Raw genomic sequence first — 22804 nt, 5'->3', positions numbered from 1 at the left:
TCTCTCCATTAGCAGTGCAGCGGAGGCTACAGAGAAAGGGACTGGGGAATCTGTGTCCCTAGTCCCTTTGCCTGTCTCAAATGGGAGATGTCAGAGGTCTGTTAAGATCCCTGATATCTTACCATAGACCCCCAACTCTAGCTCTAGAATAGTCTATTTAAAAGGTAAGCTAATGAGGGGGATGGTGCAGTAGTCAAGGTGAGACATAACCAGGGAGTGGATTAGGAGCTTTGAGATGTCATTGGTTAGGAAGGGGCAAATTCTGGAGAAGTGGAGGTTGAGATGGCAAGCTTTGGAAAGCGAATGGATCGGGGGCCAAAAAGAGTGCAGAGTCCAAGATAACACCTAGCACCCAGATATGCTACCTTACATTCAATAAAGGGTTTTAGGTGCAAGCCCACTTCGTCCTTGAAAAGAATTAGAAAGTATGCCCATTACAAGAAAGGGGATGCCAACTGTGAGAAACTACAAGCTCATCAGTGTGCTGCTGCTCCTTCAATGTCCAATCAGACTGGGGGGAGGGCGGTAATCAAGGTTCAAAATGCAGTTGGGGGGGGCGGAGTCAAATTTGGCTGCATGGCAAGGGTGTGTAAATCTGAGGACTGGAAGGAAAGAAATAAAAACCCATTGGCAGGGCAAACAGCTACAATTAGGTTTTCAACTGTGTATTTAGCCGTTTGTGTGGAGAAAATATGAAAAAGGGTGGAGCATTGGGCGGAACTGTGACCTGTGTGTAGCTATCAAACAGCAGAAGGTGCAAGAAAAGGTAAGAATATAACTAGCTAACCTTGAAGCAAGTGTGGAGAAAAAAATAAATAAAAAAAAATAAAAAAAAAACCTCTTAAAAACAAGAACAGAAAAGCTTTCAGCTTTTCATAAACATTTGGAGGGAAATAATGTGTTACAACAGACAGAATTGCAGAGGTTTTGCATGTGTGACATTCCAGGTTATATTATTCCTAGTTTATTAGAGTTATCAAATGTACTGGATTCAAGTCGTGCATTAAAATTAGCATACACAGCTCATGTTAAATTTTGTTCCCTGCGCAGGTTGTGTTAACACATCATGGAATTAGACCAGAGATGCTGAACTTTCACATAGGACATGTTTACAGAGGAAAGCCATGATGGAGGATCTGTGCAAGTACCTGGCACAGCAAGCCCAGTAGTGAAATAAAAGGGGCAAAAGTAAGCCAGTTCCTGAACGTAAACAGCCAAAAGCACCAGTGAGGACCAACAAAGCACAAAGCCGACCATACATGGATTGTCCGAATTTCGATTAATTTATGGGCAGGAAGGTTGTACAGAATCAACTACAGAGTCAACTATCGACTTCTGTACAACCGCCATGTCGGATTTTCCCCACTTAATCTGTGCTGCAGGCTTTAGCCTACAATCCTGATCAGTGTATTCTGGCAGCGAGGGACGTCTTCCCGTTGTCAGAAAATAGCTCAGTGGGGAGGATTCCCCCATCCACAATTTTTCCGTTCAACCTGCTGGTTAAATAGAAAAAATAAAAAATAAAAAAAAAAGCGTCTATGGCCAACTTTACAAAAAAAAACACCTTATGTGGTCGGTCCAATATGAGTATAGTGTGGTAAACATACCTACCCGCAGGGCTCTCTTTCTGTTTAAACAATGAAGTCCACAGCCATATGGCTCCATCCCGAGTTATTGTAGGGGAGCGTACACACTGCACATGTGCGGCCCAAAAGACCAAACCAGCACTCCCTCTTGCGGCACTAGACACTGTTTAAGATCTTTGGGACCAGCACCCCCTAGTGCCACAGGAGGGAACTGGTCTAAACGGTAAGACACCGCTTCCTAATACAGGCAGCTTTCCTCTCAGCCAGTGAAACATTACATATTAACTGCATTTTTTGCATGAATATAAATAGGGTCAGGGGTGACATTTCATAATCTGTGTACTGGGTACACAATCACAAATCACTCAAGGATTATAGAATAAGACATTCTAGCATAAAACAAACATTTACTTGGACTCCATTGGACATGGAATTTCTATACAGCAGAAAATTCAAACAATTATCTACCTGCAGTGATGTCTTCTCTTAGCCAACCAAAATTCACAGTCGCAGTTGAAACAATGTGAAGCCATGTGATCAGGAACCCATCTTGTAACCTTTATGTAGAGAAATAGATTTCAGTCCACCTACCATCACTGGAAAGATTTATACAAAACTACTGCAAATATAATAAAAGGTTATATCATCTGTAGTTGAAGACCTGACGGCACTAACATTAAAGTGATTAAAAAAATAAAAATTAAAAAAATCCTTTACAAAGTAACAAACATGATATACTTACCACCCCCCGCGCCCCCCCCCCCCCCCCCCCCACCACTGTGCAGCTTGTTTTTCACAGATTGGCCTGATCCTCACTTCCGGGGTCCTCCAGCAGCTCCTCCCCAGGTCAGATAGCCCCCTAGGAGAAGCGCTCTCCCGAGGGGGTTACCTTGCAGGCGCGCTCCCGGAGTTCAGCATTTGCATTCGTAAACACGAATGCTGGGCTCGGCCCCATCACCTGCATCATTGTATTTGATTGACAGCAGCGGGAGCCAATGGCTGGGGGGCCAGTGACTAACAGAAGTTTTTTCACCTTAATGCTTAACTCGAGGGTTTATAACCCCTTTAAAGCAATTTCTTTGCACTTTTCCCTATCCAGATACACTAAATTACCAAAAGTATTGCAACGCCTGCCTTTACAGGCACTTGAAATTTAATGGCATCCCAGTCTTAGTCCATAGGGTTCAATATTGAGTTGGCTCGCCCTTTGCAGCTATAACAGCTTCAACTCTTCTGGGAAGGCTGTGCACAAGGTTTAGGAGTGTATCTATGGGAATATTTGACCATTCTTCCAGAAGCGCATTCGTGAGGCCAGGCACTGATGTGGACGAGAAGGCCTGGCTCGCAGTCTCCGCTCTAATTCATCCCAAAGATGTTCTATCGAGTTGAGGTCAGGACTCCATATAAGCCAATCAAGCTCCTCCATCCCAAACTTGCTCATCCATGTCTGGATCTTGATTTGTGCACTGGTCATTTAGTGGAGGGGGGATTATGGTATGGGGTTGTTTTTCAGGGACTGGACTTAGCCCCTTAGTTCAAGTGAAGGAAAATCTAAAGGCGACAGCATACCAAGACATTCTGGACAATTTTTTGCTCCCAACTTTGTGGGAACAGTTTTGAGTGTCCACTTCCTGTTCCAACATGGCTGCGCACTGATGTGCAAAACAAGGTTCATAAACATATGGATGAGCGAGTGTGGCGTGGAGGAACTTGACTGGCCTGCAACCCGATAGAACACCTTTGGCATGGATTAGAGCGGACAATGCGAGTCAGGCCTTCTCATCCACATCAGTGCCTGACCTCACAAATGCGCTTCTGGAAGAATGGTCAAATATTCCCATAGACACACTCCTAAACCTTGTGGACAGCCTTCTGAGAAGAGTTGAAGCTGTTATGGCTGCAAAGGGTGGACCAACTCAATATTGAACCCTTTGGACTAAGACTGGGTTGCCATTAAAGTTCATGTGCGTGAAAAGGCAGGCGTCACCATACTCTTGGTAATATCGTATATATTCGTTCACACAGAGAAAAACAAACATTTTGTTTCCAATTCATAGATCTGCAGTATAAAAAATAAAATAAAAAATAAAAAAAAGGTCCCCCTAAATGACTTCTTACCTCGGTTTCTTTCTTATCCACTGGTTCCCAGCTGGCCTCTGAAAGTCTGTCCTCGCTTTTATCAGAGTACAGGTCATCCATATCGCTACCATCTGATTCTTTTACACAGGTCTGTTAACACAAAAACAGATGAATGTGTAGAATGTGTTAGCATTAAACCATCATACAAACCTACTGCCACCAGATGGGTCATTTAAAATGTGGCTTCCAAAACAACTTTAATGCCAGACTCCAGGCTAAAACTATTTTCTTCACTAACCCTCATTTCCGGCCACGCACCATGGCACCAATAATTTTCTTCCTCGACTTGTGAAAGAAAAAAAAAAAAAAACTCATCTAAGTCTCCCCTACAGGTCCCTTGCCACCACCAGCTCTGGGAGGTTGGGGCACTGATCTAGTCCTGTAATGCCCCCTCCCGAGATTGCTGGTCCTCAGATTATATCATCCTCTTCTGAACCCCGAGAGAACCCAACCACTGCACATCCATAATGCAAGGACTGATGTGGACACTCAAAGGAGAACCCCTCAATGAAATAAAGAAAAAAGAGGGAACAGGCTCTGGGCTGCAGCATCTCATCAGGATGATGCAGGCCAGAAAGGGGGGGAAGGTTGGGGGATTGAGACCGATCGCAGAGTGGGGCTTTATTGAAAAAGTGATTGGAATTCCAAAAACACAGTATACACATTGTGCTGTTCAGTTTTTAACCACAACAAAACAAGTATTAACGTACAGATGGTGGATTTATAAAAAAGGTTCATAGCTCACACCTAGATATTCAATTAAAACATACTAAACTACATCAGACTTGGGTTTTCAGCGTTTCCAATTTCATGATCCGTAAACAGCGGCGTGTAGGCGCACTACCGCCGTTAGCCGCATGTCGCTGCTAACAGCGATATGCCGTTAGTGGCGGCTCCCGTGCGCATATGCGGGAGTGACATCATTGCTGCTCCGGCGCTGTGTGTGGCTGGCTCAGCGATACCCGGAAGAAGATGGATGCTCCATACTACAGGGGACAATGGTGACATCGCTGGCTCCTGTGTCAGGTAAGTGACACATAATGGGCTACTATGCAATGCATAGTAGCCCATTATGCTTTATCTTTGCAGTGAGACAAACAAGAAGTAAACCCATCAGGGTTTACTTCCTCTAACACTGCAACAGGAAGTGATGGCAAATCCAGAATTCTACTATTGTTGCTGGAACAGATTTCAATGGGGGCACCCACTGTGGTTACTACTACCTAAACTGTTTTTTTTTTTTTTTTTAATTTAGAGAGATTTTCTCTCATTTACTGTTTTATTGAAAAAATAAAATAAAAAAAATAAAACACAACGGACAGCGGTTCTAAGCATATTGAACCGACAAAAATGACATCACTCGTAGCAAGTCTTTGAGCCAGCACAAGCACACTGAGCATCCCCACCTACAAACGGCCCCATTTCACACTTACAGGCTTAGCCGTAAAGATGGGGTTCTAACTGTTTGCTAAGATATACAAAACCAAAAATGTTTTGGCTTTAAATATACTTTAAAGTGGATGTAAACCCTCTCCTATACCCAGTGAAGTGAACAGCCTTCGATCATGCACAGAGATGAAACATCCTACATACGTTTTACCTGTATATTTGCTGTCTTTACCTTTCTACACCCTTTAACACATGGTGTTACAAATCTTTCTTCCTGTTTCAGCAGTGGGTGTGGTGTCTGGGCATACACTGTGTGAAAGCTGATTGGAGGAAAGGCACACACACAAACTTTTAGAGCTAGTCTGAATAGACAAGCTCTCTGCTTGTCTATCTCCAAGTTCCCTTCCCAACAGAAATTTCCAGCTGCTTTTATCTCCTGTCTCGGGGGAACTTTTCAGAAGTTATCATGCGGATAACAGAGGAATGGAACAGCAGAAAGACACAGGACTTAGAGCTTTGGAGAGAGAGAAGTAAATCCTACAAATGGATGTGCCCAGGTCAGAGTTCATGAATGGGGTTAACAACCACTTTAAGGGCTCAAGTAGTCAGGAATAAGTCACATAAGTGAGTCAGAAGCAGTATATTTTCAGATGCTTTTAAATTGCCTTGATGTTGCACAAGCAGTTGCTTTCAGCTTTTTGTGCTTACACACCGACTTATGGAGACGAACTGCAGGTCAGCCTGCAGCATAAGCCTTGAGTGAACAGGAACTAAGCGCCTTAGATCTAGGTATGTGGTCATAACTGAAATGATCTCTCCTTTAAACGGTTACTAAACTTGGGACCCCGCATTCACTATATCTGGTCTCCCACAGTACATGGAAATGCAATTATTTTAGTAAATATAAACTGTTAAATACCCTCTCATCAGCAGTCTTGTTATTTCTATCAGTATCCGGCTGAGCACTGGTTAACGCTTATAGGATGAGTTGACATTCTACCCCGACTGTCCCATGAGGCTGCATGACCCCTGACCATGTGTCTGGACAGTGGTGATTGGCCCTGTGCTAATCACATGCACCCCCCGGGGGACCAAAAAAAAAAAAAAAAAAAAAAAACTCTAGCAATACAGAAACTGAACATGTGCAAAGTGACTCCAAAGACTTAGTCTTATCCAGGAGATGGATTGGGGACCATGGAAGAAAGGGTGGGGGGGTCAGAGAAGCCCTTAGGTTCAACAGTAAGTATAACAAACATGCTTTACTGCATATACACAGACTGATTTTACTGTTGTGGGCTTAGTAACACTAAGTCATATTTTTGATATTACCAGCAGCTGGTTGACAAGAGGAAATAAAACAAATGTCATGTGGGCAGCCAAGGTAAATGTCAGAGAATGATAAATCTGAGAGGATAAATAATGCAAAGATACATAGAGAGGTGTGTGGCTGGATGAAAGGATGTTATTGGTATGGCTAATCGTTTAATCATCAAAAAAGTTGACATGTGGAAAAGCTGGTTTGCATGCATTTAAATTCATAGAAAAGAACTCACAAAGTCATCTTCGTAGTCAGTTTCTGGTTCAGGTGGTGGAGCACAATACTGACGAATTTCCAGCTGTAATTGCAGTTCCCAGACCTGCCTTCGGAGCAGGTCAACTTCTTGTTTGTAGCTAGCTTCCATTTGCCGCAACCGCTGTTGTACTACATCATTCGGAATAGGCAAACCATCATCATCTTGGTACATGAGAGGTGCAGGTGAAGGACAAGCCAAAGGAAAGAATCGTCCGGTATGAAATGGCCTAGGGTGACATGTCACAGACCCTCTACAGCTTCTTACCGAGGGGCCAGAACAGTGCAAAGAGGGACGGAAATGGTAGGAAACCTTTGCACCATCTCTCGAACTGTATGAGCCAGCAGTATGTCTCCCATGTTTGCTATGGAGACTCCTTGTGGAATAGTCATATGACAAAGGATGATGAAGTACAGTCTCACCAATGGGTACCGACTTCATCATTCCTTTTAAGCTGTCCCAATTTGATGCCAACAAAGAAATGTCACTTCTTGGAATTTGACAGATCGCTTTTTTGTCAGTCCTACATGTGTCCTTTGTTAGTTTCCCAGGCTTGTTCTCTTTACATGAAGAGTTATTGGTAGACATGTCACCCTCTGACCTCTGACAGGGAAGATGCGGAAAGTTGGGGCTTGTGTGTCGAGCCTGATCGGAAACCGTATTTGTATTTTGTTCCAGTATGTCAGTTTTATTTTCTAGTGCAGGGTTATCACTGTCACAGTCTGAGTTGGTTGACTTGGTTTCTGTATCCGATGAAGTATCATACCCATTCAGCTGAACATTCTCTTTACTTTCTTTAAATTCTCCGTTCTCTTCATTCTGGTTGTCTTTATGGAGCTCATGATCTACTTCTTCCTTTCTTTCACCATCCTTCTGCTGGACACCCAGACTTCCCATTTCACCCTCTTCAGCATTATTGCAATGAGAGTCTAAGCTAGATTGATGTTTATTTAGGTTTGGGTCACTTGAAGTACGTGTCAGTATTCCTCCACTATCACATGCAGTTGCAAGATTCTCCATTGAACGAGTTTTAGGTAATCTAAAAAGGAGTACATAAAAATTCAGTACTAAAAAGGACCAATAAACAAAATTACAATACATTTTGTTTGAAAGTAAGGCGCTTAACACCAATAAATAGAATTATAAATGTAACTGGCTTATCAAAATACTAAAAAGAGAGTGCAATACAAAGTTCCAACACTGTGGAAACAAAAAAACACTCACTGAACCACATCATTGGCTCCTCCCACGCGTTGCGTCACCAGCCACGTGACTTTCTCAAGGAATCATGCGGCGGGTGACGCAACACGTGGGAGGAGCCAGTGACGTGGTTCAGTGAGGCTGGTGTCAGCAATAGACGAGCAGTATGTTTTGAAATATGCTCTAGCCGGCTGATTGTATGCATCTGGAAGTGCTCTGTAATCTGAGGTTTTGTGAGGGAATCTTTGCTTATACATAATCGTTGATTTATAAATATACATATTGCGCTATGATATATGTCTCTGCTTCATTGTATGAGTCTACATACTGGGGCCAATGCCAACTTGGAAGTCCAGCATCTTTAAGGCCGGCCAAAATTTAGAGTGGCTTGGAGAGATTGATACTTTGAAGCTGAAATTGGAAACTATAATAGGATATTGGACACTTATAATTTCTAGGATAAGGGACATTTTCATTTGTATTTACAAGTTCTGATCTGCATATATTGGACTTTCTATTCACTTGTATTGGAGTAACACATGAGTCTATGTAATATTTATTGTCTGCCTATTACGTTAATATCTTTATTTGGAGCACGCTGATTGGATTATATCAAGCACATTAGCACTGTATTGATGTAGCACTTTTTAAATGAATTTATAAATTTTTTTATATATTAGATCTTTTATTTTTTTTTTATTTTTTTTTTTCCTTTTCACGTGTATTGGAGTAACACATAGGAGTTGATATAATATTTATGGTTTGCTCATCATGTTATTAATTTTATATTTTTATGTTGGAGCACGCTGATTGTAGCATACCATTACCAAGTATATCAGCACTATATTGATTTAGCACTTTTTTGGAAGTTCATCTAGCTCATTTTAGCACATATTGGTATTAAGCACTCGGCACTTTATTACATTATTAAGCACCTAGTATTTTTGTAGGTAGTGGGGCATGTGTACTGTTTGAAGCACTAAGCACATCATATTTTAAGCACATAGCACTTTATGCTTGTATATTGCACATGATACAATATTATTAAGAATATGTTTTATTTATACTACTGATGCCCTAGGTGGGAAGTTAATTATAGCGCATCATTTGTATTTTTCAATTAGCATTTATATAGTGTCGGATTACTTTGCTATGATCGCAGCTTATTTAGTAATTTCCCAGCTTTTCAGTTTTTGTATCCATTTTTGCGCTTTGGTATTTTTGTTATTATATACATACAAAATGTGCACTCACCTCAATACCATTAAAATCCTGGATGAACCCACTTGCACACTACTATACCCTTTCTAGCAAACCTTGCGATAATAAATATAAAATAGGGATATTTAGTTCACACGTACTGCAATATGGGTTCAAGCTGGCCAACTGCCTCAAAGACATCCTTATGGCCAGTCCTACTCTGCTGTGGACACAATGCAAACAGACACAAAATGGGGAGAGCTACAAGGTTTAGCTATTGGGATCTGAGCACAGGTATATCTTGTTTCACCTTAATGCCATGACTTCTAAGCAAAGATCATACCTGCTTGTTTAACAGATCCAGAGAGCACGTAGTCCCCAATGGCAAATGGTCCTTCCCCACAGTGCCTTGCCACCACTCCATAGTCAGCCACACATGCCAAAGAATGCTTTATTAGTGTAGTATTTTATTAAATCTAAAATTTAAAAGAATCCATTGCTTAAAACCACATAAGATGCAAATACTGTGCAAGTGTCACGGATCGGCACTAGTATGTACAGTTTGCTTTATAAAAGTGCTCCTCCACGTCACTCACTGGAGTCAGGCGTGCATTTCACGAAACTGGAAGCAATGGATTCAGTAAACACTATGCTATAAAAGAATTCATTGGCGTGTGGCCGACTATGGAGAGGTGGTAAGGCACTGACATTGGTGGGTAGGTACTCCGAATGACGACATCTTCCACCTGTTAAACAAGGTGTGTGCACAATTTTGTATGTGGCAATGGTTGGGTGCACAAACGAAGAATTGTGAAGGAAATTATTATTTATTTTTTTTGTCTACACAATGTTGGGACTTTAGGTTATGTATTATTAGCCAGTTACATTTACAATCCCATTTATTGATGTTACTTTAATGTATACTTATAGGTTTTCTGATACACTAGCGGCAGCTTCACTTTTGATTTTGTTTTAGTTCTTAATTTTATAAAAAAAAAAAAATTACATTAAGGAAGGCGCCTTTTGCCGTTCGACATTTTGGATAAAGCTTTATGTGGGCCGCACAGTGACCAACTGGTTAGGCACCTCCATCTAGAAGCACTAGGGTTGCCTGTTCGAATCCTAACCCTGACACTACCTGCCTGGAGTTTGCATGTTCTCCCTGTGCCTGTGTGGGTTTCCTCCCACACTCCAAAGACGTGATGGAAAGTCAATTGGCTCCTGTCTAAATTGGCCCTAGTATGTGCGTATGAAAGTGGGTAAGACTCCCTTTCACACTGGGATGCTTTGCAGGCGCTATAACGCTAAAAATAGCGCCTGCAAAGCACCTTGAATGAGCTGTTGCTGTCTCTCCAAAGTGAAAGCCCCGGCTTTCACACTGGAGCGGTGCGTTGGCAGGACAAAGTCCTGCTAGCAGCATCTTTGGAGTAGGGGGTAAAAGCGCCCCGCTAGTGGCTAAATAGCACTGCAAAATTGATGGTGAAGCGCCGCTAAAAATAGCGGGGCTTTACCACCGACGCACACACCGCCCCAGTGTGAAAGGGGCCTTAGACTGAGCAACTTGAAGGCAGGGATTGATGTGAATTTACAATTTATACAGTATGTGAAGTGTTGCGTAAAAGTGCTATATAAGGACCTATAATAAATAAGTATAAAATATGACATTTTATGACATTAAGGATGAATATGAAAATATTTTAAGAGATCAATAGATTTAAGGTGGAAAAGTATTGCAAATTTGAGTTAAAATTTATCTGGCCGTTCAAGACCAAAACTACTGTGGTGTGCTTCGATTTGGCCAAGGCCTGATGTACGAGTGATTTACGTGCGTTTTACACATGGTCTTAGCCGTGTTGTCAATGACTTCTATTAGGTGGTGCATTTTTGCTTCAGTTTTCTGAAAGTACATCAAGATTCGGCATGCAGGACTTTTGGTGCGCTTTCAGAAAACTCGGTAGAAAAGCGTAAACTAAAACAGAAGTCAAGGGGACTGTGGATAAAAGTAAAAAACAAAACAAAAAAAAAAAAACACATTATCACTCATACATTCATACTGCAGTCAGAATGCAGCACCAGTGTGAACCTGGCCTTAGGTCTGCTTCACACAGGCTTCAGCTTGGATGACAGAAGCCTATCCTGCTTCTAACACTGTTTTAGTTTTTCCCCATCAGCTCATCCCTCACAGCTATTACCTTTTGTAACAACTGACCCTTCCTTTTAAGATTGTAAGCTCTAATGAGCAGGGCCCTCTGATGCCTCTTGCACCAAATTGTAATGTCTGCCTTTATTTTGTTAAAGTGGTTGTAAACCCTTACAAACCACTTTGACCTACAGGTAAGCTTAGATTAAGGCTTACCTGTAGGTCCAAAAAATATCTCCTAAACCTACACGGTTTAGGAGATATTTGCCAAAATATAGGCACCGCTGTCTACGGCGCATGCGCCGTAAACAGTGGCGCGCAGGCGCACCGCTGTCAACGGCGATATGCCACGAGTGGTGGCTCCCGTGCGCATGTGAGAAGATGGATGTTCCGGACTACAGGGGACAGCGGTGACTTCGCTGGCTCCTGTGTCAGGTAAGTGACACATAATGGATTACTATGCGATGCATAGTAGTCCATTATGCTTTACCTTTGCAGGAAATCAAAGAGGAAGTAAACCCATCAGGGTTTACTTCCTCTAAGTGCTGTGCAAACTGTTGGCGCTCTATAAAACCTGCATAATAATAATAATAATAATAATAATAAATAACAGCAGTGTCATAAGCAAGCTTTAACGCATTAGCAGAACTTTCAGCAAGCTTTATTGAAGCCTTTAAAGTACAATTATGCTCCAGTTTGTAAATTAACACAGATTCTAATGGGAGGGCTTATTGCCACTTTAAACAAGCTGCTAGCAGGCTTTAGTACTACTCAAAACTTGTTGAAAGCCTGTAAGCAGCTTGTTTAAAAAAAGTGACAAACGCCACTCCCATTAAGACCTGTGTATAGCATTTCCAAGCAGGAGCTGAAGGGTGCTTTATAGGTTTGCAGAAAGCTGCTTGAAGTTTGCTGAAAGTTTCAGAAGAAAAAGTCCATCTGTCCATTTTTTCATGTCAACCTGTGCCGTAAGGGCTTTTGAAGGAAATAGCAGTGGCAAACGATGCATCATGATACATGATCAAAAATATGCTGTAATGTATACATGTAAATCCAGCCCTAAAGGCCACTAACCCCAACACAAATGTGTGAGGGTTCCAGCTCCCACTTCCTTCCGGCGCACCGCGGCACCGGAAGGGAGACCACCTCTCCCCCCTCCCTCTCGGCAATCATCTGGGACACGTCACATAGCGCATCTCGCGCATGCGCACCCGGCTGTGAAGCCACAGCCAGGCGCGACCAGTGACTATGCCAGCACCGCAGAGAGGGGGAGAGGAGCGGGCCTGCGTTCCCCCATATCACTGGACTTCAGGACAGGTAAGTGTCCGATTATTAAAAGTCAGCAGATGCAGTATTTTTATTATTTTTTTTTTTTTTAAGCGGAACTGCGCTTTAAGCAAGTTTGATTTTTTTAAGATTTAACCGTTGAATGATGTCTTGCTTTATAGGCCTGAAAACTACCAAAACAAAAAAGGCAGCACTAACAACAACTGTATAAAACCAAACCACATGCTGTCTTTTATAAGTCTACACACCCATGTTACAATGTTAGGTTTCTGTGATGTTAAAAAAAATATATATATGTGACAAAGATAGATCATTGCAGAACTTTTTGCACCTTTAATGTGACCAATAAACTGTACAACTCAATGGAAAAAAAAACCTGAAATCTTTTAGGGGGAGAGGAAGTAAAAATAATCGAAAATAATGTGGTCACATAAGTGTGCATACCCTCTTATAACGGAGGATGTAGCGGTGTTCAAAATTAAGCAATCGCATTCAAACTCACGTTAGTAGGAGTCAAGTAGGAATCCTTACACACCCACCATCATTTAACTACTTTCCGACCGGCTGTGTACATATACGTCAGCACTTTGAAGCGGGATATCTCAGTAACGGCAGCAGCAGCTGCTGCCACAACCAAAATATCCATCTTTTCAGGATCCAGTCACGTTTACGATAATGGTGATCTCTGTGGCGGATTTGCCGCGAGATAACCGTTATTGGCGGCGGGAGAGGTAACAGCCTCCCGCTTACCGATCGGGTCCTCTCGGTGCCTTGGTATGGAGACGAGTGAGGCTAAGATGGCCCCCACCCATCTCCATACCATTTTTCCAAATGACAATTTCTTATTTTTTTTTACCCCAGATCTCATATTTAAGAGGATCTGCCATGCTTTTTTCTATTACAAGGGATGTTTACATTCAGTGAAGACAGTCATCAAGTGGAGAAAACATGGCACAACAGTGACATTACCAAGAATTGGACATCCCTCTAAAATTGATGAGAAGACGAGAAGAAAACTGGTCAGGGAGGCTGCCAAGAGGCCTACAGCAACATTAAAAACATTAAAGGAGCTACAGGAATATCTGGCAAGTATTGGCTGTGTGGTACATGTGACAACAATACCCCGTATTCTTCACATGCCAGAAGCATTTTCTTGCCAAGAAAAACATCCAAGCCCAGCTAAATTTTGCAAACACACCCGAAGTCTCCCAAAAGCATGTGGAAAAATGCGTTAAGGTCTGATGAAACTAAGGTTAAACTTTTTCAAAAGATACGTTTGACACTGCACAGCACCAAAAGAACACCATACCCACAATGCTGCACCATGCTTTGGGGTGTTTTTTCATCAGCTGGAACAGGGGCCTTAATCAAAAAAGGTAGAGGGAATTATGAGCAGTTCCAAATACCAGTCAATACTGGCAAATAACCTTCAGGCTTGTGCTAGAAAGCTGAACATGAAGAGGAACTTAATCTTTCAACATGACAAGGACCTAAAGCATACATCCAAATCAAGGAATGGCTTGACCAGAAGATTAAAGTTTTGGAGTGGCCCAGCCAGAGCCCAAACCTGAATCCGATTGAAAATCTGTGGGGTGATCTGAAGAGGGCTGTGCACAGGAGATGCCCTCACAATATGACAGATTTGGAGTGTTTTTGCAAAGAAGAGTGGGCAAATATTGCCAGGTCAAGATGTGCCATGCTGATACCCAAAAAGACCGAGCGCTGTAATAAAATCAAAAAGGTGCATCAACAAAGTATTAGTTTAAGGGTATGCACAATTATGCAACCATATATTTTTATTTTTACTTCCCTCCACCTAAAAGATTTCAGTTTGTTGTTCAACTGAGTTGTACAGTTTATAGGTCACATTAAAGATGGAAAAAAAAAAAGGATTTTTTATAACAGCTTACCTGTAAAATCCTTTCCTTTTGAAGTACATGGGTTATAATCCACCTTCAGGTGCTGGACACTGGCACACCCTAAACACGAAGGTGCCTCCCTATATAACCCCTCCCATACCGGGAGCATTTCAGGGTTCTAGCAAAGCAATACACGTGTATACTAGAAAGAGGTGCGGGACCTCTGTGTCCTATGATGTACTTCAAGAGAAAAAGATTTTACAGGTAAGCCGTTATAAAAATCCTTTTTTCTTTTAAACGTACATCATGGGACACAGAGCTATAGTAATTACTATGTCCCAGAGCAATGCCAACTGAGGGGAGGGAGACAACAAAAGTAGGGCACCACAAGATCAGAGGACTTATACTGCTGCCTGCAGTACACTGCGCCCAAAGGCAACATCCTCATGTCTTTTTACATTCACCAGATAGAATCTGGTAAAATGTATGGATTGAAGACAAAGTTGCAGCCTTGCAGATTTGAGCCATGGAGGCTTGGTGATGCACTGCCCAAGAAGCACTGACAGCCATAAAAGAAACGCGTTTTGATTTGAGAGGGCAAAAACTACCTCTTTAAACCATAAGCTAGAATGATTGCTTGTCAAATCCATTTAGAATAGTAGATTTCCATGCTGCCTGCCCTCTTATAGGACCTTCAGGCAATACCAACAAAACATCCGATTTCCGTATCCTGGCAGGACAATACTGTAAACTGAACTTTCAGGCCGAATTTCTAGAATGATAATGGGCAAGGTCATTTCTGATCTGGACCACTTCTGTGATAACTGAAGGAAGGATTTTCTCCTTTGCAGATTTTTGGATATTTGCCATAAACTGAGGCGCCGTCATACCCAGCCTACAGTATCTGGTATTTCCAGGTGGTCCATCCAGGTGCTAACCAGGCCCGACCCTGCTTAGCCTCTAAGATCAGACGAGATCGGGGGCTTTCAAGGTGATGTGGCCGTAGGTCAGACATATTGGGAATCTAGAACTTTAACCCTTTGTTCCAAGCCGATAGGATAATGTTTTGCAGCAGTCTCGAATGAAAGTGAGCATAAGGAATGGCCTCGAATGAAGCCACCATCTTTCCCAAGTCACCTCATGCAAAGAAGAATTCATCTTGCTTCGACCACCTAAATCAGTTCCTTTATGGCGCTGATCTTTGCCTGGGGCAAGAATACCCTTTTCTGAGTGTACCCATGATCAGACTCAAGTAGCTTAGCCCTTTTCATGGTTTTAAAGATTACTTAAAGGCTGACAAACCGACCTAGATATTCCAGGTAGTTGAATGTGGTGACCATACTTTGGTCTAAGCAGGCTACCAACTGCACCATCAAGAACAGATCGTCCAGGTAAACCATAATCGTTATACCTTCGGCCCTTAAAGTGGTTGTAAAATCTTACAAACCACTTTGACCTACAGGTAAGCCTAGATTAAGGCTTACCTGTAGGTCCAAGCAATATCTTCTAAACTTATATGGTTTAGGAGATATTTGCCCGAAAACGGGCACCGCTGTCTACGGCGCATGCACCGTAGACAGCGGTGCGCAGGCGCACTGAGCGCGGCATTCTCAGCGACGGAGCTGGCGCGCGTGTCGGCGATGCATAGTAGTCCATTATGCTTTGCAGGGAATGAAAGAGGAAGTAAACTCATCAGGGTTTACTTCCTCTTTAATCTGGCTAGAAGAGGGGCCAGAACCTTTGTAAACACTCAACGTGCAGTAGCTAGACCGGACAGCAGAGCTACACACTGAAAATGAAGATTTTCCACCTTGAAAAGTAGATCTTACTAGTGAGTGAGGAAATGGGCATATGGAGGTATGCATCTTTGACGTCAATTGACGCCAGAAGTTCTCCTCCTTGTAGGATTGAGATAACTGATTGGATTGACTCATGCGAAAAAGAAAGTGGTTATATTCAGGAATTGAATTTAGATTTTTGAAATCCAGAATGTTCATTTGGAATTTAACCAAACCCCAACCTCTGCTCTTACATGGGGGCCACCATAATCACTTTTTGCCAAAAGATGGTCTAATGCTTGAGAGAAAGACTTTTCTCTAGATCCTTAGGAACGTTTGATCGGGAAAAAAAAAAAAAAAAGAGGAGGAGGAGGCGGGAAGTCTTGGAACTCGTTTGTACCATGGAGCTATTAAGGAAGTCCCCCATTTGTCTTGACACTCTTCCTGCCAGATCCTTGAGAACTGCAGAAGAATTCCCCCTATTGAGCGAGCGTGGGCGCCTCCTCATAAGGAGGCTTCAGTATCTTAAAGGTTTCCTCCCTCCAAGACCTCTTTTGTCCCTGAGGTTAACCCTGAGGATTACCTTTTGAACCTGACGGCAGAAACCATCATGACTGCCTAGAGGCTGAGGCCTCTGGCACAGAAGGCGCTTTAAAAACAAAAATAAATTTACTCCTTTTCTTAAATGACAAAAAGGGTACTTTTTCCACTAGAATTTCTTTGGAGGTATTATCCAAAACATTCTCAAATAGCTGTTTCACCGCAAAAGGAAGACTAGTCAGGAGCTTCTGCATGGTGCTTAGCGAAGGAAGCAAGGCCTAAAGAATAGACCTCTCATAGCAACTATTGCAAACATAAAGCTGCCAGATCCTGAGACTGCTGAGCAGGATAACCTTGAACACATGTTTAAACTGGTCTCTCAACGATTAAGCAATTACTGTCAGCACAGGCTGAGACACTCAATCTGCCAGAGAAAGAAAGTGTTTCTTTTTGTTTTTTAATAGGAATTCCATCTTTTTATCCGTTGGATCCCTAAGCATTTGAGCATTGTCTGCCGCACAAGTCAAACTCTTATTCACAGAGGATATAACAGCATTGATTGCTGGTATACCCTACTTAGTGAATTTCCTCCACCGTAGGATAAGTGTGAAAACTTTTTAGGAGGGAAAATAATGCTTATCCTCACAGATACAAGCACGCTTTTCCAACAATGAATGGACTAGAAAAGGCATGCACAGCTTGAGGAGGCTTTAGCGAACCCAAACACTCAGTTAAGGGTACATAAATGTGGAGCCGACCATTCAGCAAGAAATTGCACCATCAATCTTAAGATTGAAACAGCTGATTCTCCCGCATTTGACACCTGAGAAGAAGCCTCACCACAGTCCCCTGAGGGAATTAGTCTTTTCCCACCTCTAGTTCCTCAGTTTGAGGGTCCTGGGCAATGGAAGAGAACCGGTCGCATTTTGACCCACACTGGGATGGGATTAAAGTCGCTAAAAACTTTTTTTTTTTTTTTTAAACCTATCATGGCTGAGGAAAAAAAATCTTTTTAGCAAAATAAACAGGAGCAACAGTGTTGAAAATAGTTGAACATTTCATGGCCCCAATGCTCACTAAGCCAGCCACCCTCTTTCAGGGGAGGATGTCATTTGTAGAAATGAGTAGGCTTTCCAGAGCTTGAGGGAGACCCTTTTATCTCTTCTTTTTTGGTGATGTTTCAACCCCCCCTTCTGACCTTAGCCCGATGCACAAAGCAGAGGTACTACCAGAAGGAATGACATCCACTGCTTGATCAATAGTCAGCCACTGCCGCTGCTATTAATGCTCAGTCTGATGCAAATAGTAAATGTGTCAAATAGGAAAAAATGCCTGTGTCACCAAAACCCCTTTATGCTCCTCTTTGCTCTTATGTCTCTCTGACAATTTTGCAGCCAGCACAAATGCAGTTTTTTTTTTCTTTTTAAACACTCTCCCACGTTGGAGGATGCGCTAAGCCCCGCACCCACCTTGCATCGCATGTCCCCCCCTTCTCTTTCCAAAAAAGGGTTTTCCCGCACAAGCACGGGCCTTCGACCTGACAGGATCAGCTTGTGGGTGAGGGAGGGATGGCGTGGAAGAGACCCGAAAACTGCCGCTGAGTAGGGGCGGTGAAAGAAAACAGCATTGTTGATAGTTTTCAGTTCTCCCTTATATTCAGCCTCATGAAGAGGGGAAGATTTCAGCCCAGATGGGGGTGTCTGGAGTAAGCAAAACCCCCCACCCAAACTTACTGGAGGTCTGCCTGCTAGCCAGAGGAAAAAAAGTCTGCTGCTTCTGTGACACAGCATCACAAGCTCCATACAGCTCCCAGTGGTGACACTTAGGCATGACAACATTTACTTTAAAAAGGAGACATTTCATGAGAAAATTTTAAAATTCCTTAGAAAACGCCACTTAACTTTCCCACTGCAGGGTTTTCTGTGGTAAAACCAACAGACCAAATCTTCACCCTTTACAGTGGGTTCCGTTAACAAACCTTCAGGAACCCTCGGGAACCCACAATCCTGGACCTGTAATAGCACCCTGTCAGTAAAACATTATGGCCTTAATACCAAATGTACTTGACCCCGGGGTCCAGCTCTCTAAGCAGAGAACAGTTTACAAGCAAAACCTAGTTTCTTCAGATACGAGGCACAGGCACCATTCAATTTGGCCTAAAAGACACTTTGAATGGATCCGGCTGCATAGCTAGCCCCAGCAAGGATTGCTCCAGTGGAGCTCAGCACAGCACATCGTGACCAACACCACAAAACAGATGCTCCCGGTCTATAAGCCACATAGTAATACCTATGGCTCTGTGTCCCGTGATGAACAATTAAGTTCTAAAATACTTTATCTTGGTCTCATTTTTTACATCACAGAAACTGGACATTTTAACAGGGGTGTGTAGAGTAACTATATCCACTGTGTGTATACACACTATATATATATATATATATATACACACATATACATACATATACACACACACACACACACACACACACACACTCTATATATTCTATCTATATATAAACGCAATGTTGCATGTGATCTTTAACTTGGATACAAGCAGTGTTACCTGTCCAGGTACCTGGAATTAAAGTCTGGGCCTTGAGAGGCTGGGGAAAGGTACAGCTCCATGCCGTCATCAATGGGTGCACAGGGTGAAGATGCGGGTAGATACACCGCTGTCCAGAGCTGAAGAGCGCGAACATGGCAAACCGGATGTAGAACCTGAAGAACAATACGAGTGAAAACTTCTATACAGAAAACAACTGTCATATTAAAAAGCAAAGTTTATGTATGCACTGTCTGTATGGTAGATTCATGCATAAGATGGAGATTATTTTCAGTAGTTTGTTCCACCTACCAGCTCTCCACCAGGCATGTAGAGCAAGTTGTGAAAGTTCTTGTTGCCTGTTCTCAGTAGGGACCACACTGAGCAGGTCCGCTTGAAGATGTTTCGCTGTTCTCGCTCACATGGGTTGTTGGCGAGGAATGTTCCATAGAGGCAGGAGTATGTGTGTTGTACCAACTTCACCTATATGCCAGAAAAAGATGCGATTATCAGCATATTGGAAAAAACCTCCAGCACTAATAGCAGATTCATGAATGAACAATTTCTTGGGGAGTGAATAGTGAGGTACGGGAAAAAAAAAAAAAAAAAAGAAGAGAAGGATGGGTCTCTGAACAGTCACAATTCGAGAGATACTGAACTCATCCCTACCACTGGTAGAGATTGTTTTCATTTAAGTAATAGTATAGTATTAATAGTAATAGAAATCAAATTTAATTGGGATAAAAAAAAAAAAAAAAAGAGAAGGAAGCCAACAGTAGGTGTTCCAAATGTTATCCTAATCTCAATTTATAGTCCTGTACATGCTTTGAAAAATAGCACATATTTAAGGCTTCCATATTGGCGATTATTGGATTCTTCACACCAAGTCAACATTGTCTACAATGTGGGAAAAATGATTGCAGTTAGGCTGGTCATTTCAAGGAAGGATGCAAATGTGCCTTCTGCTCCACACAGGAAGAACACAGAAAAAGGAGTAAATGTTTGTCCTAATGATAGATATAGATATACACACATACATACACACACACACACACACACACACACACCAAAAGTAATCATTTAATAGCTACATAAAAAACAAGTGCTTTACCAGGAAGGCATGGTTGAATTCAAAGAGACAAGGAAACTGGTGAAGTAACTGATGCACACAGTCCAGCCACTGTAAAAAGACTGGACACTGTTCATTTTGATCCTCAGCATTCTCCTGATGACCACAGCGATCACCAAACTTATGGCCATAGTCTAACCAGTCCGTCTCCACCAACACTTGGAATCCCTAGAAGTGAAACAAAAAGCACAGTTAAACAAAAAGCAATCGGTAACATAACCTGCTTCATATGGCGTAGGAATATATACACATACTTCTAAGGTCCGGTAATATGGATCCAGCAGGATTTTCGCCAGGGATACAATCTGTGGTGTTCGGTCCCAGCCATCTGAACAGTGAACCAGCACAGGGCGTTCCTCCCGATCCACAGCATTGGCCACAACAGTGCCGGCTTTCAACATGATAGAGAGGTGCTGAAGCCACTTGGTGCTTTCCAGTGCTGACAGCCAGCTATAAAGCACAAAGAATTTTACCACCTGACACAAGATCGTTATAGTGGTGTTAGTTGATGGAAATTAAAAAATGGACATGCCAAGGCTTATGAGATGAATAAATATCAGATTATGCCGATAGTGTACTTATATCGGATACACACAAGAGGCAGCAATATTTGAAGGGAATCAAACAAACCAGTCACCTATATAAAAACAGCACATTAAAGGAAATAGACAACCTTATAAAAATATTTTAGATAAACAAGTTTAGGTGACCAGTTAATATAAAAAAAACCTTAGTAGTGTACTGAAACATAAGCCAGGTGTCAGTAACCCTCTGCCCTGGCACGTAGCCACATTTAAGATGGCACATGAGTGAAGCTTGGGACAGCCTCCCACACATCAACAAAGCCAGGAGCATAGTTGGTTCTTCCAACCTAGTTTCCTGTCAACCTCCATTCTCACGCACCTCACTCTGTGCCTGCATTGAGCAGACATTAAAAAAAGATAGTGTTGACATGGCCAGATCTAGGGGGTGCTGCCGGATGTAGGAGAGATTGTGTGGGCTACTCCTGTCTCAGTCCTGGCTGTTCCATCCTCTGGTTGTCTTACCCACTGGTGGATCAGCGGAAGAGACAGCTAGGACAGACAGGAGTAGCCCACACAATATACCATATACAGAAGAAACAGCGGGAAGGTGGAGTATTTTAGGCTACATAGTACCATTCTAGTTTTGAACTGGGAGTTATGCGTGCTCTCTCGTCTGTTCCATCATCTCCAATGTATAGGTTGAGCCTTAAGACTCGTACACACGGTTCGATTGTTGGAAGGGGATTGTCTGTTGATAGACTGTTGTCCTAAATTCTTTACAGTTAGTACACTCCTTTGAGCAACTGTATACCAATTTTTTGGCCAACAAATGTTGGATGACAGGCTAGTAAATTTTCGGTGGATAACGGCTCCATGTCTGATTTTCATATGGTCAAGGACACAAATCCATCAACACAAAAGTCAAAAGTACAAACACGCATGCTCGGAATCAATGCTCACCAAAAACACAAAATTAGCAGAAGTGGCCCAGAGGGTGGCGCTCAAGAGCTGAAATCCCTAGTACTACGTCACTACGTTGTCAAACACAATTTGAATAGCATTGGTTTGCAAGACAAGATCCCGACCACACGCCAGTTTAACCAAAATCAGATGCTCGGTTGGCCAACATTCGAACCGTGTGTACGAGGCTTTAGCCGACTGCAACTCACTCCTCACTGGATTACATTTACATATACTATACCCCTTCAGTCTGTAATGAATGCTGCTGCAAGACTCATCCACCAGTTCAGCGTCCTCCACCCCTCTCTGACAATCCCTCCACTGGCTTCCCACTCACCCAACAAATAAAAGTCAAAGTACTAACCAAAAATTTTACAAAGCCATCCACAACTCTGCCGCCAGCTACATCACTAACCTAGTCTCAAAATGCCAACCAAGTCGCTCTCTTTGGTCCTCCCAAGACCTCCTGCTCTCTACCTCCCCTTGTCACCTCCTAACATGCTCACCTCCAGGATTTTTCCAGAGCTTCTCCCGTCTTTTGCAACTCCCTACCCCAATCTGTCCGACTATCCCCTAATCTATCCATCTTTCGATGATCCCTGAAAACCCTTTTCTTTAAAGAAGCATATCCTGCTTCTAACTCGGGGGGGGGGGGGGGGGGCTGAGGGCTGACTGTGCCCCAGGTAACCATATCTGCAGTCGGGACAACTCGCAGCCATTCTAAGCACGAATTACTGCTCAGAAACCTCTGGACTGCACTCTCCGCCCCCTGTACCTCCTCCTGCAGTTTTTCAGCCTCTCTCGTGCAGGCTGTTGCTTGAGTGGGTGGGATGGGGATGTGCCTTTTCCCCTGATCATGCTCGTCTGGAAGAGGGAGATGTGTGCAGCTGCTGAGCAGAGAGCCGTGTGAAAGTTCCTGGAAGTGAGCTCTGCTGCTAGCACTACAATTGTGGATTTGTTTTA

The 22804-nt window shown here is 42.7% G+C and overlaps 1 protein-coding gene across 5 annotated transcripts in view; it reads right to left on the bottom strand.

Moving 5' to 3' along the window:
• MTMR4 (myotubularin related protein 4) overlaps positions 1-22804 on the bottom strand; it is a 117860-nt gene that overhangs the window by 8839 nt on the left and 86217 nt on the right. For 4 of the 5 annotated variants that reach the window (XM_077480666.1, XM_077480667.1, XM_077480663.1 and 1 more), the window contains 7 exons: positions 20612-20807; positions 20340-20525; positions 19541-19711; positions 19250-19404; positions 6668-7724; positions 3705-3815; positions 2055-2143 (listed from right to left, as the gene is read on the bottom strand). In XM_077480666.1, the coding sequence (XP_077336792.1) occupies positions 2055-2143; positions 3705-3815; positions 6668-7724; positions 19250-19404; positions 19541-19711; positions 20340-20525; positions 20612-20807 (1965 nt within the window). The remainder of the gene's footprint in view (positions 1-2054; positions 2144-3704; positions 3816-6667; positions 7725-19249; positions 19405-19540; positions 19712-20339; positions 20526-20611; positions 20808-22804) is intronic. The other variant, XM_077480665.1, reaches the window with a different exon arrangement.

This window comes from Lithobates pipiens, unplaced genomic scaffold (genome assembly GCF_037356315.1).
Source record: "Lithobates pipiens isolate NorthernLeopardFrog02 unplaced genomic scaffold, aLitPip1_a1.2 Scaffold_16, whole genome shotgun sequence".
NCBI classification, from domain to species: Eukaryota; Metazoa; Chordata; class Amphibia; order Anura; family Ranidae; genus Lithobates; species Lithobates pipiens.
The sequence above is the reverse complement of the archived record's forward strand: the minus strand, read 5'-3'. Positions and strand labels throughout refer to the sequence as shown.